Source organism: Hyperolius riggenbachi, chromosome 3 (assembly GCF_040937935.1).
Source record: "Hyperolius riggenbachi isolate aHypRig1 chromosome 3, aHypRig1.pri, whole genome shotgun sequence".
NCBI classification, from domain to species: domain Eukaryota; kingdom Metazoa; phylum Chordata; class Amphibia; order Anura; family Hyperoliidae; genus Hyperolius; species Hyperolius riggenbachi.
In genome coordinates, this window is record NC_090648.1 from 299,220,971 (window position 1) to 299,236,275 (window position 15,305).

Genomic DNA, 15,305 nt, shown 5'->3' on the forward strand with positions numbered 1-15,305 from the left:
CTAATTCGATCAAATTGATGGAATCGATCCAAAAAAGTATCAATTCCATTAATCTGAGCAAATTGGATAGCAGCTTTTCTTTCATTAGTGGGTCCGAAAGATCGTTTCTGATCAATGTTATCAAATCAGACGATCAATCATCTGGAGAATTGTATAATTAATGGCCACTTTAAGTATTTATATAGTGATGATGCCCTCCATAGCACTTTGAAGAGTACATAGCAATATTGCTGATTATTCTCAGAGCTTAAACTGTAATCCTACCATAGTTATAGTGTAAAAAGTCTCTACCATATTAATATGTATTTATATAGCACTGACATGTTCTGCAGCACTTTACAGAGTACATAGTCATGTCACTGACTGTCCTCAGAGGAGCTCACACTCTAATCCTACCATAGTCATAGTCTAATGTCCTGCCATATTATTATTATGTATTTATATAGCACTGACATCTCCTGCAGCACTTTACAGAGTACATAGTCATGTCACTGACTGTCCTCAGAGAAGCTCACATTCTAATCCTACCATAGCCATTGTCTAATGTCCTACCATGTTATTTATGTATTTATATAGCACCGACATCTTCTGCAGCACATTACAGAGTACATAGTCATGTCACTGACTGGCCTCAGAGGAGCTCACAATCTAATCCTGCCATAACCATAGTCTAATGTCCTACCATATTCACATTATTATGTATTTATATAACATTGACATGTTCTGCAGCACTATACAGAGTACATATTCATGTCACTGACTGTCCCCAGAGGAGCTCACAATCTAATCCTACCATAGTGTAATGTGTCCTACCATATTATGTATTTATATAACACTGACATCTTCTGCAGCAGTACTGTATACAGAGTATATAGTCATGTCACTGACTGTCCTCAGAGGAGCTTACAATCTAATCCTACCATAGTCATAGTCTAATATCCTACCATATTATTATTATGTATTTCTATAGCACTGACATCTCCTGTGTTGGATTCAATGTGTTTGATCTTTGTAAGCTTACTGCTCACTCAGTCATCAGAGAGCTGCACATGCGCAGTAAGCTTACGGAGCAGGGGGGGGGGGGGGCGCACTTGGGCAGCTCAGCCTCTGTTGATTGTGGACCTTGTCCCAGCCCTGCTGTCAATGTACACTGGCACATTATTGTTTAGCTGGTGGGATTTTGTAACACTGGAGGACAATTAAAGGTTGTGTATGCTGGTTCCTCTTTAATGTTACTGACATGCCTTACATTTTGGGAGGTTTTTAAATCTATGTTTGAATGTAGAAGGGGATCTAATGGAGCATATGCACTTGCATTCACAGTTTGTTTGACAGGCTTTCCTTTGTTTCATTTTGCACTTTCTAAAAACAAAGCATGTCCTATTATGATAAGTGTCCAAGCCTGTCTGCACAGTAGGACAACTATAGTGTTTTTGTTCCAAAGTTGGTTCAATCAACACAGAGGATTGTTGCACAGAAGACAGTCACACTGGATGTAAGTACCTACCAACCATCTCAGGAGGCCACACCTTGGGTACATAGTGGAGTTTTACATGGTGAGGTGATGCAGCTCATCTCCTATTCTCCATTTAGCTATTTTTTTACGCAGCTGAAGTCACTGTGGGTGTGTGGGGTGGAACTATTGGGCAAATCATCTTAAACACATCTCAAATGCCTTCAACGTCAAATGCAACATAACATGACTATAATTTTTCTGACATGTTGGTCCTTGGCAATGGTTGGAGGTGGATGCAAAGTTAGGGTAGACTGAGGGAGGGTATAGCTAAAAGAAAATCTGGAAATTGGCTTTACTTATTAAGCTAAATTAACTCCAGCTCCATCTTTACATGGATCCTTCCTAATTAGCTTTACTCCTAAAAAAAAAAAAAAAAAAGACACATAACCGTCCTGTGCAAAGATGAAACAGCCCAGAGTTACACTGATTGTGCAAAACATCAATAATGTTCATATTGGTGCAAAGATCAGGCACAGCCCTACATTCCAGCTTACTCATTTTTGCACTTCAAAACAGCTGAACATTCATTACTCGTACTCACTTGCCTAACATGGTGTTATGTTGTGTGCCTGGCAGATAAATATGTAACACTTTTGATTTTCAGCTGTAGAGTTGTGGATTTATTGTCATTAGGAAGAATGTTAGGATGGAATTTGTCTGCTCTTGATGTTTGTGTTGCACAGTCTGGGTTATTTAGTTTTATTCATAAATGCTAAATAGCATGCTACACCTACCTATAGGTGGGGAATTCACATAATAAACGAATGTTACCTTTGCATACAGTGCCATTTCCAGTGTATCCGGGCTGACACACACAGTTGTGACCGCCCACAGTGTTAAAACATAATGCATTCTCGTCACAGTTGTGTTGGTTTGTTGCACATTCATTATGTTCTAGAAAACAAAAACAAGAAAAGTCCATTAATCACATGGATGGTTCAAGCAATTTCTATAAGCAATACAGGGTAATGTTAATATATTTCACTTCAAAATGTGTATACAATATGTAACTCAGATATAATTATATACTTTATTTGAAACACATTTATTGGGTCAAGTAACTAACATATCAAAGATCAATCACGCTGAAGAGATAATGTCAACACCTCATCAGGATAACATTAATTAATAGAATAGAATAAGAAGTAAATCAGAGAAAGATAACAAAACTAGAGCGATGGTTATGTTGCAGCTATCACGTTTTGTTAGACTATCGTTGCTCAGTATACAGCACCAGACCACTCCAAATATATTCAAAATACAAATTCTTTATTGATGAAAAACTAACACAATAAAAGCAATGATAAAAATCACCACAAGGTGATAGCAGCGGTGTACATGAATAATAAAATATTGTAATGAAATTAGCAACAATCAATATGGATGTCCTCACACTCAAAATTGTATGAATATATATATTGGTAAGTAGATACACAAAAACGGACCCTCAAAGATTGTAGATGGAACAATAGAACCTATGTAAGGTGCACCGTGAAAATAATTCCAAAATTATTATTATATTTCCATCAATAATTATAATTCCATCAATAAAGAATTTGTATTTTGAATATATTTGGAGTGGTCTGGTGCTGTATATTGGGTACTTTTCTCCTTTGTTGTCCATGTTGTTATGCAGTACCCAATTAGCACATTCCGCCCTCACTATTTCAAATAGTATTCTTAGGATGGTGCTTATCCTTATGGTTGCTTAAATATTATCGTTGCTCAGATGTCCGGTGTTTACAACAGAAATATCAAAGGAAATTTAAAACCAAAAAGGGTTACATATCCAGCCAAGTCACTCCCCGCAAGAACAACAAACCTCCCACATCACACATCCCATCCACCTAAAACCTCCTACTATATAATATCCCAATTCCTCATAGAGAGCGACTAGTCAATCGGGAGTTTATCCACACATTCCACACTGCCATGAATTTCTGGGGACACCCCCTATGTAAGTATATCAGTTTGTGAAATAGAAGTATATCAGTATGAAATTATAAACTTAAAGAAAACCTGTAGCAATATTTAGTGAAGTAAGGAACTATACATTTATAAACTATGTTTTATAGGTGCAGTACCTAATTTACCCAGGAGGAGGCATATTGTTCAGTTAAAAATAATTATGCAAATAATCTGATGACCAGTCAAATAAAGCTAAAGTGTTATTTGCTTGCTCAGTTTTCAAGTTGCAAACATTCGCATAACACATTTTCATGATTCTCAGATACATTTGCATCTCATTTACCATCCCTAACTATAGATAGTTTTGGTGATGGGCCAAGATTACTATCTGCAAATGGCCCCTACTGCAATTTGCAACAGTTCAGAAAATAAGTATAGAACAACAAAAAGAGGATTGGCTCTCTAGTGCATGAAAAAAATCCAAATTGTACTTTATTGATGATCACATAAAATGCTTTTGCATAAAAAATATCATTTTTTCTTTGGTGCATTAAGTGATGTACTATATAATATTATCCTAGTTGACAGCTTGTTTCCCAATTCCGAGTTGTTTCATGTTCAGAAAATAAGTGTATCATTAATCATCTCTAGCAGTGGTATGTATGCCAAAGGGTTTGTATGTTAATTTGCCTTTCCAACTAGTTCCTGCAGTTCCCTTACGCATCCCCAAAATTGTTAATTAGTTGCACCCAGAAATTATCCTCAGACAATGGTAGGAATTAGTCTTCTCACTATCTGTCTCTTATAGTAGATCACAGTCTATGTACCCTGTAAAAAATGCCAACTCTATATAAATATGGAATAAAGAAAAAAAATGTAAAAGCTTTTGTCCAAGGGGAAAGGTACTCTTTGTGCCACTGACCAATTAATCTCTACAGGGAAATGCTGGAAGTTGCATAAATGAAAACAAATTTAGGATCTGCCATTGTAGTCATGTATGGTGTTTTGGAGTTTCCAACCATTTGATTGCCTACTCAGTTACATTAATCAAACACCTGGAGAGATGTGCCCATGTGTACCAGACCTAAGTGTGTTAGGGCCAAAGTGAAATAACTCATTAGATAAGTTTCATACATCAGGGCCATAACATGCATCAACTGATATGGCCGATGTTAAAGCAGGTTACTTACTCAGAAGGGAATGGCTCCAGGGCAAAACCTAACTTAGCCAAAAGCATTTCAGCTCAAAAAACAGAATCTTTGAGATCAGAAGGGCTTATTGAAAATTCTAGTCTGAAATACTGTTTGCAGGCTTGTCAGCTATAGATAGTTGAGATATGACTTTATAGGGCTGAGGTCACACTACTAAAACATTGTGTACTTTGTGATTACAATGTCTGCAAAGCACCCTCCCTGGATTCATTTTCAGGAAAGGTTTACTTGAATATATTGTATAGAGAAAGCTGCATTTACAGTTATCCTGCAGTTTATCCTCTTATCGCAGACCTTTTATCCGCAGGGGTATTTGTAAAATGTGCTCTACATAATCACTAATAATATTTTACTTTGATAATCTGTTTTTTTTAAAGTGGCTTTAATATAGTTCATCAGTGGAAATGTTTTCCCTGGGCACAAACATCTTGCATGATGGCAATGTTTATACTATGTACACTGGTATTTTTCTAGAGGGAAAGCAGACAAAAAAAAAACAGAACGACAAAAAGTGCATTGCAAGTAACAAGTAGATTCTATGAAAGATTAATGTTAAAATATAACAGGCCCCAAGCACTCCACTGAGGTGGAGTCTAAAAATCTACCAAGGAAAGCTTCAGTGTCAGACAGGTGTAATCAGAATAAGGAAACAGTTTGTCAATGCTGCCATATTTCTTTCCTTTTAAAAAATCACCAGTTGCCTGGCAGTCCTGATGTTTTCTTTGACTGCAGTAGTGTCTAAAGCACACACTTGAAATAAGTATGCAGATAATGCAGTCAGACTTCAGGCAGAGTACCTGACCTTCAAGCTTGTTCGGGGTCTATGGCTAAAAGAATTGCCGGTAGAGGATCAGCAGGACAGCCAGGCAATGGCAGCCTAAATATCCCTCCCCCTTCTGGTGTGCCTTAAACATTTCAAGAAAAAGTTCTAGGAATCACCTTAAATATTCCACCTAGATGACTAATAAGTGGTCAGTAAAAAGAGGGCAGTCACTGCGCAGCATACTGCATTTTTTGGGGGGAGGGTAGGGGGGCACAAGCTGTAGATTTTAGTCTCTGGGTCCAGCAGAAGCTAGTTGCTGCAACAAAGTCACCCGTACACATAACTATAACACTCATGGCCGGATTTCAGGCAAGGCCACAAAGGCCTAGGGCACCGGGAAGCAAGGGACGGGCAATGGGCTGGCACACTGAGGCAGTCAAGCTACCAAACGTGAACTGCAGCAGTTGGGCAAGTGTCTGGGACTCAGGGGATGAAGGGGCAGCAAACGTGGGCCGATTGTTGTCTGTGACTTGAGCTGTCACTCATCATCACCGTTGGCTGCTCTTAGAGTCCAGCTCCGCCCTCCACCCAGCTCCAACTTATCAGAGTGAAAAGCAATAATTTGGCCCATAAATGGCATAAAATTTATAACCATTCAGATCATTTCAGATGTAATAAAACCACAAAACAGGTTGATTAAACTATTGGCAAATTGGTCAATTGTAGTCGACTGGCATTATCAACACTGTCCAATCTAATCAATCGGAAGGTTGATCATTTAGCAAAATGTCATCATTAATAAACATCTTTTAAAAACATTGATTACTGGGACCAATGAAAGTGTATGTATTTGGTAGGGAGTTTGCAGTTTGTCAGGGGGCGGCTGGTGATGGTGGCCTCGGGAGATAAAAAGTACAAATCCGGCCCTGCTTATGCTCTGCAAACTTGGCTCTCCAGCTGTTAAAGAAAATCTGTAACTAAAAAAGTTCCCCTGGGGGGTACTCACCTCGGGTGGGGGAAGCCTCCAGATCCTATCAAGGCTTCCCCCATCCTCCTCGGTCCCACAGTGGTGGCGATAAAGCTCCCCGAACAGCGGGGATGTAAATATTTACCTTCCTGGCTCCAGCGCAGGCGCAGATAGGCAGAAATAGTCTCCTGCGCCTGCGCAGTAGAGCGGACCCGACGGAGATCGGCTATTTTCGCCTATCTCCGTGGGAAGAGCCACAACTGCGCCCCCACTGGAGCCAGAAAAGGTAAATATTGCACAGCCTGACAAATTGTCGGCTGTGCGTTCAGTGGGCTGCAGTGAGACTGCCGTGGGACACAGGAGGACGGGGGAAGCCTTGATAGGGTCCAGAGGCTTTCCCTACTGAGGTGAGTACCCCCCAGGATAACTTTTTTGTTACAGAATCTCTTTAAAGAGACTCTGTAACAAAAATTTTCAGTCTTATTTCTTCTATCCTATAAGTTCCTATACCTGTTCTAATGTGGTCTGCCTTACTGCAACTCTAACTCTAATCTTCTTTCCTCTGATGGCTTTGTGGTGCTCAGGCACTCAGGCAGGAATCTGATTCTCTGCTGTGATAGGATAGAAGCTATACACACCCTCTCCAGGCCCCCTGCAGGCTCTGTATGAGTCACAGACTGAGCTCCTCTCAGCTTATCACATGCCATGTCTTTTGTTTGTAAACTCTTCCTAAAACTGGCAATTACAAGCCAGGATTGCAGCAGGGAGTGGCAGAAACAGTACAGAGGGGCCCAGGAGAACATAATGAATAGAATGGTATGCTTTTTATTGTAAGAATTTTAGAGTACAGATTCAGGAACTACAATTCCCACAATACATTTGCCTTTATGAATCATGACTGTGGCTGCCAGACTCCTGCAATGCATTGTGGGACTTGTAGTTCGTTAGCAGCTGGAGAGCCAAGTTTGCAGATCACTGCTCTAGACAGAGGCAGCAAATTGTCACATTAAGTGTACAGAGGGATCTGACAATCTGAAACAGATCCCTACAAAAGAACATGAATATCATTTATATTTGAAATTCCCTTGTCACTCAATAGGTTGCACTAAACATAGAAATAATATCTCGTTTGTGTTGCTATTTTTACAGCGGGAAAAAAAGCAGCAGCAACCACTTTCATCATTATCCTATTTTTAATACACATACTGTACATATTTAATGTTCTTTAAAAAAGCCATAACTTTTGATCACATAAAGCTATGTTTTTTTAACAACTACATATTTTTTACACGTCATTGCTTCCATGGTAGGTGCAAACAATAGTTTATTATTTATTTTAAGTGTTTGGCTCTAAGCATGCATATCTATCCTATATGCCAAGAATCACTGCATTTGTGACAGTATATCATTTGTTGTACTTGACATTACATTTACTGGAGGGTTTTTGTTTTTTGTTTTGGATTGTTTTGTTCCCTCATAATAATCTGACTGGTTATCTTGCTGTTTTCATCAGACAGAAAAGGCCCATAAAGTATTGAAGCCACTAGTGGTATTTTTAATTTTTCATCAACAGCCACCCTGTGTAGAGCTCAAATCCCATATTTAGAAAATTAACAGTGTGTGACAGATGGCTTATCCCAAGTTCATCACAGGCACTGGTCTATAACAAGGTAAATGACACCAATTACCATCTGTAATTACTGTTGCTGACAATAAAATTTCTCTGGTGATTATAAGTAACAGGTCTGTAGAGCTTGTCAGATTTCTTAACTGTCTAATGACAAATGGTTATTTCTTTTCATATAATGCAAAATGTATCATGCAACATAAACTTTCCTTTAGGTTTATTTATGCCTTTCTCTACATTGTTCTCCTTGAAACTGCTGCTGTTTATTTGCAACCATTTACTGATTTTATGAGTAAACTGAAGACCTCAGATCAGCCTGAAGGCATTCTTATAAAACATTTATCTTTATATTCCAAACACACTATTAAAGCCCTGTTTTAGTTTCCTATTGTTTAATGCATACGACAGTAAATGTTCATTAATTAGATGCATTGCAGATCTGTACTTTTCACAATAAATACATTTAAAACATCTTGTTTCTGGTTTCTGCCTTGAACCTCTAGCTCCTTGCTACCAGCAGACAAAAGGTGCCCATAGACCGGACGATTATGGGCAGATTCGACACAGACAAATTTATCTGTAATGGAATCTGATTAGAGATAAATTTGTCTCTTGTTGAAGCTGCCCATATACTGCAGGCTGATTCCCGTCAGATTTCAGCATGTAATCTTCAGGGAATCAGCCGAGCCCGCCACGTCCTCCCCGCCGTTGCCCCCAATGTATAAATGTGCCCCTCCCCCTCCAGTGTGTGCATTTATACATTACCTGTCCTGTAGCAGCCTGCGTACGATGACTGTCCATCTTGCTGGGTAACAGCTGCATACACACGTACATGCTAGCAGCGCATTGCGACTGACGTCAGGCGCTATGCACTGCTAGCATCCATGAGTGTATGCGGAGCCCGGCGAGATGGACAGAAACCGCATGGAGGCTGTAATGTACAGGTAATGTATAAATGCACACATGGTGGCACAATTATACATTGCGGCGGCGTTTCGAAGTTTGCTCCAAAATTGTTTGCCGTACCACCACACACCAGATCAACCAACTACGGCTTGACATCTTGCAGCATCCACGATCGACCATGTGACCAATTTTCATCCCGAAATTGGTAGCTTTGTCTGTTGAGCATACACTTGGCGGCACCAATTTTAATCCAATTCGATTATAATAAATTGGATGGTTGATCTGCCGCCAAGTCACCTGATGTATGGCCACCTTAAGAGTTCATTTCCCAGCATAAAGCCTAACATCTGACCCCACTCCTCCCTTTGCTAGGAAATCTATCTCTTTGTACCCAGCACTACAGCTACACTTCCTCCCTGCTCAGTGTGTAAAAAAAGCATTTACCTATTTGCATACTCTCGCCAATGTGTTTATAATAGTCAGGTGTACCACTCATCCCACTGCCCTGCCTGGAATAAAAAACTCTTACTTTTTTATTTAGTCCTTTTCTTTTCTAAAGACATTGGGTAAGATTAAATGTCATTTTATAGCTGAGACATTCAAAATTCTAAAGGTCGATTTAAACCTTTAAAAATAAGACTATGAGATTCCTGGAAAGTCCTATTTAGAATTCTGGCTATAGATACAATTAACTCATCAGTTTGTTTTGACTTCAGGTTTGATTTAACTTTTCATAATGAAATACTGGATACTGGTCACATTGAGAGCAATGAATACTGAAGCTTGCTGCCAACTGCTGTGTCACTGCCTGAGGTTGCAACTTTACCTCATTTCATTGAAAGGCTGGTGTATATGAAAAAAGGGCACTGGTGACATTTGGGCATCAGGAAATGGCGTACATTTGCCAACATTCTACCATTTTACATTGATAATTTTGGTAGTAAAATATCTGTGAATGTTACCAATATTTTACTACAGTGAAACCTAACTTTACTCTGACACAGAATCCTCCCCCTCCACTGCCTAACTCTACCCACCTCCACCCCCACACCTAATCTTAAACCCTCCTCCTTCATGATGTCCAACTTTAACCATCCCCCTTGGGCAAACTCTCTTCCTGATCTAACCTTAATGCATTCCTGATGGCTAACCTTAACCCCTCTCCCTCCTTAACCCCTTCCACACAAACCCACTTCCTGACTCCTAACCTTAACTGTCTGCACCCCCCTTTTTGCCACAAACTCACTGTAAAAAAAAAAAAAAAAAAAAAAAAAAGAAGCTAAATAGGCACCCATAAAAATATTGTTTGCTGAGGGAAATTTCACAGGCCTTGATGCATTTGCAACCAGTGTGGCTTGCAAATTTTCGCCAGTCATTTTTGCATCAAAAATACTGCTTTGGATTTCGAGAAAATATTAATGAAAATACACAGTATTTTTACAAAATGGTCAAAGGAATTAAATTTGTGAATATTTTTACTGCAAAAATTTACAAAAGCTTTGATGACATTTCTGCTCCAGAGTCAAATTTAACATTTTTGCAAAAATTAAAGCAAAAAGAATATCGGCATTTTTGTTCATCACTCTTTGCATCCCCTATTGCTACAGTATGCCACTGGTAAGGAAATTGTAGATATTTAAGGATTTTTTTTTTACCTGAAACTTCTAGTAAATTTAAGTGAAGTAAAAGCATTGTTCATTTGACAATTTATCACATTTTTATGTTCACTTTCATTGGACATTTGTTGTATTCAGTGGCAGGAGAGCTAGTGATTGATTGTTTGATAGTTTGTTGTTGGATACTAGTGATTTTCCATGAGATTTCTGCTGAAGTGGGGCAAGTTAGTACATTATGCTGGATCCACACCATAAAATATTTTGGCAGATTTACCTGCCAGATCGATTATTTCCAGCATGTCCGACTTGAGGATCAATAGTTTTTTTTTATCGATTTTCTGATCGAATTCCATAGAAGTGAACAGAAATCAATCAGAAAATCGCTCAAAAAAATTATTGATCCTCAGATCGGACATGCTGGAATTAATCGAACTGGAAGGTAAATCTGCAAAAAAATTGTATGGTGTGGATCCACTGACTGATCAGACCATTACAAAGCTAGCTTTATTCTCATTCAATGCTGAATCCAATAAAACTGTATGTACAGTATTTATTTAAAGTGAACCTGTATGACTTAACAACAAAGTGCCCACTGAAAGTAAGGCTGCATACCATGGTAGGATTTAAGTGGACAGGCAGTCATGAACTACATCCATCTCCCACAGCATTGCAATGTTGGGGGACAAGTGACTAGGACATAGGCATTAAGCCTCCAGGTTTTCAATTGGTACCCCAAACCCACAAATTATAAGTAATAAGATTTTATGGAGTAAATTTCAATACACATACTAAAATCACTGCTAGAATTATTAAAAGCATTAAGAAGCTATGCTATGCAGCCTGTGTTGGATAACTGGTTTAATGATTGTTTTTCCCTGGATTATTACTTAACTGTTAAAGAATCAGCAAACTATTTGTATTTTCAATAACAATCATGCACATTATCTTTCCTTGTCCTCTAATTGTACAAGTCTCTATGAAAATTGTTCCTGGCAAGCGTTGTTTTCCCTACACACTGCTATGGCCAGCTCGCTTCCAGCTGCTTCACGCCTACTCCTGCCTCCCTCACACAATTATGCTAGTTATTCTTTCCCTGCCCTACTCTGTGTAGCTAATAGCTTCTGCTAATAGGCCTTATCAGACTTCTGTGCACAATATTGTAATTACACATTTACTGTATATCTGCAATCAAAAAAATAGCTCTGCAATGAATTGTTTGGAAGACTATATTCCTAATACCTTTCTGGACAATAGTCTGCTTCCAATGTAAACAATTTGTGAGGTCTAAGCTCATTGGAATATGGTAGACAGACTTGCAAAATTAAAACAATGCAAGTTTCTGAAAAAACACTAGGGGATTGTATAATGAGGTATAGAGCACCAGCAATAAATCGTTACTACATGTCATCTAATTCCGGTAACATGCTGCTTAAAATACCTTCGTACTGGGAGAAGCAGCTACAAATTGTTCAAATTACCACCCCCAAGAGAAAAGTGCTTGCTGCAGCAGATCAGTAGTAGGAATAGGAGATTTGTAGATGCAATTATTATTAGGGCTGGAACACAGAATGATTTTAGGCGTATTTTTGAAGCTCCGACAATTGCTGGTGATTTCAAAAACACTTTACTAGTGTAAGTCAATGGTGTCGAGCCCACTGGATTGCTTGCAATTTTGGTAAATTGCAAAATGGAGGACATGCAGCATTTTGTGAGCATTTGGGCTCTAATACATAGTATATGAGTTACCTTAACCTTCTTAGCGATATGCCCGACACTGTGTTGGGCATACCGTTCTCTGTCCTCTGAGTCCCCCATAATGAAATAATTTGCTCACATGGCTGTAAAACCTTTAGGTAGCACTAGGCTAGCTAGTAAAGGTGTCCGGCACCCCCAGATCGCTTGCGATCCCCGCACCCATTCCCCCTGTTTATACATTACCTAGCCTGGATCCAGTGATTACACAGCCTCCCTGCACAGCTCCGGTCTGTCTATGGGGAGGATCGGGTTTGCGCATGACGTCATGACATCTGCGACGTCATATGCGATCCTCCCCTTAGTGAAGACCGGAGCTGTGCGGGGAGGCTGCGCCGACCGCTGGACCCCGGCTAGGTAATGTATAAACTGGCTGGATCGGGGGGTGCCGGACCCCTATACTAGTTAGCCTAGTGCTAGCTACAGGTTTTACAGCCATGTGAGCAAATTATTTAATTATGGGGGCAAAAACTAACAAAACCTCCTGAGCGGCGTAACGCTCAGGAGGTTAATCCCCGGAAAATGCAGCAAACCTCACCAACAAAACGCTGACACAAAGCACTAGCGATTGCGATAGTGCTTTGCGGTTTCTGGTGTGTCCCTAAGCCTTATTGTTATTACTGGCTTTTTTGCCGCTTGTGTGACATTGGCCTCAGTAACTGGAATCTATACTTGAGTATAAAGTTAAACAAGGGTTTTTTTTCTCAATAGATATGCTTAGAGTACTGCTGTCACACAAACTTAAAAGATTATTTGAGAAGTTTAATGGAAATAATAAAATATGTATGTGATGCAATGAGTTTAACAAAAGTTACACTTTCAAGTAAAATACTAACTGTATTAGAAAAGATTTGCTTTATTTACTTTTTTTTTTTACCAGAGCGTCTTCAAATATTGAATACTAAATATAAGTCATGCATAGGTGAAATTGAATCGCTGTAGAGAGGAATGTAAGTAAATGTTATTTTCCTACTGCAAATATTTGAATACAATATAAAACTAGGTAGGAAGCCTTTCACAGCTATTTTAGTTTTATATTGTTATTTAAATTACTGCTGGAATGCAGCAGCCACTTTTTCGCTTTACCATCCATAGATAAAAGAATGCATCTCATAAAAGAGAAATAGCTTTCCTATTTGCTTCCAACAGAAGCGACCATGTGTTACCATTTCTGTCATATCATTATACCACAAAAGCACAAAAGGCCTTTAGTGATCAAAAGATTCATAGTACAAGTGATCTGTTAGTATAGCCTGCAGATATTTTTAATTGCCTTTCACTAATTAGTTTCCTGTATATTTTATGTCTGGCTGCATCATATAAGCAAAGTAGTTTACTTTTTTATTTTTTCGGTACAGAACTGTCAAAGGTAGCGCTACAAACAGAATTTAAAACAAGCCCACCTAAAACTGAAAGCAAGAGCAGAAGCAGAATATTTGCCAAGATTTAAAGTGAGCCCACCTGCTTTGTAGGCATTTGTAAACCGATGTGCCTTCTTAAAGTGCATGTTAAAGCAGTTTGCAAATGCCTATATAAAAATAAAACATGCTAAAAGAAGGTATAATTGCTAATTATGACTTCTTTATCCCTGAAAGATTAGTTATCCGCTACAGTGCACCTGACCCTACTTCCCACAGCCAAACTCCTGAAATAGGAATTCATGGCAGGCTGCTATAGCAACCTGTAAACAGTACAACCTGAGTGGAGTTCTCTGAACAAGTGTAGGATATGGTGGTACTGGTTGACAGGATTCTCCTTGGACTGCTCAGTGTATAGTTTATTGTTTATAGACCACTGCAGACAAGGGCACCTCTAGCCGTTTTGTCACTAGGCAAAAAAACCTGTGCCCCCCCGGGTGCCCACCCCCCGTGAAATAACTGTAATGCGGCAATGTTTCACCATAAAATAATCGTAATGCGGCAATGTTTCACCATAAAATAATCGTAATGGGACATGTTTCACCATAAAATAATCGTAATGCAGCAATCTTTTAACAGAAAATAATCGTAAGGCAGCAATGTTTCACCAGAAAATAATTGTAATGTGGCAATCTTTCAACAGAAAATAATCGGAATGCAGCAATGATGCACCATAAAATAATTGTGATGGGACAGCGTTCACCATACAATAATCATATTGCAGCAATGTTTCACCAGAAAATAATCGTAATTCAGGAATGATTCACCATAAAATTGTAATGTGGTCAGCATTTCACCGTAAAATAATCGTAATGCAGGAATGATTCAGCAGAAAAAAATTATAATGTGGGCAGTGTTTCACCAGATAATTATTGTAATGCAGCAATGTTTCAACAGAAAATAATCATAATGTGAGCAGCGTTTCACCAGAAAATAATCATAATGCAGCAATGTTTCACCAGAAAATAATCGTAATGCAGCAATGTTTCACCAGAATATAATCGTAATGCAGTAAAGTTTCACTAGAAAATAATCGTAGTGTGGGCAGCGTTTCACCAGAAAATAAATGTCTAACTGAAAAAAAAAGCATTTACTCACCTGCAGAAGACTCCTCTCCTGGTGCACAGCTCCCCCAATGATCTTCCTGCAGCCAGCGGCTACAAATCTCTTGCGCTGACACAGGCAGAGCAGGGCTACAGGAAGATGCCACCCAAAGCCCTGTACTGAAAACACAAATAGTCTCCAGTGCAGGGATTTGGACGATATCTTTCCCATAGCCCTGCTCTGCCTGTTGGAAACAGACTCCCACAGGCTGAGGTGAGCTGCGGGCTACAAGGAGTGAACTGGCGCTGCGTCTATTAGACCCTGCAAACCAGTTCACCACCTAGGGGGTCCCACAATCTGGCGGGGGAAGGTTTCAACCCCTGCAGCAGCACCCTCCCCCCCCCCCCCCCCCGAACAGTGCCCCAAGCGATTGCCTGGGCAGCCCCGTGGCGCCTGGCCCCTGATTGCTGAGCATTTTTACTTGCCGTGGTTCACAAGATTGTTTTAGTGAAACAAGCATTTAGGTAAATGTGACTATTTAGTAAAAGAAACCTTTTAATACCTAAACATGAAATGT

General features: G+C 39.4%; 1 protein-coding gene across 2 annotated transcripts in view; it reads right to left on the reverse strand.

Moving 5' to 3' along the window:
* Positions 1-15,305, reverse strand: part of LOC137563722 (protein kinase C-binding protein NELL2) — a 391,218-nt gene that overhangs the window by 63,250 nt on the left and 312,663 nt on the right. For both annotated transcript variants that reach the window (XM_068276574.1, XM_068276575.1), the window contains one exon: positions 2,288-2,410. In XM_068276574.1, coding sequence (XP_068132675.1) covers positions 2,288-2,410 — 123 coding nt within the window. The remainder of the gene's footprint in view (positions 1-2,287; positions 2,411-15,305) is intronic.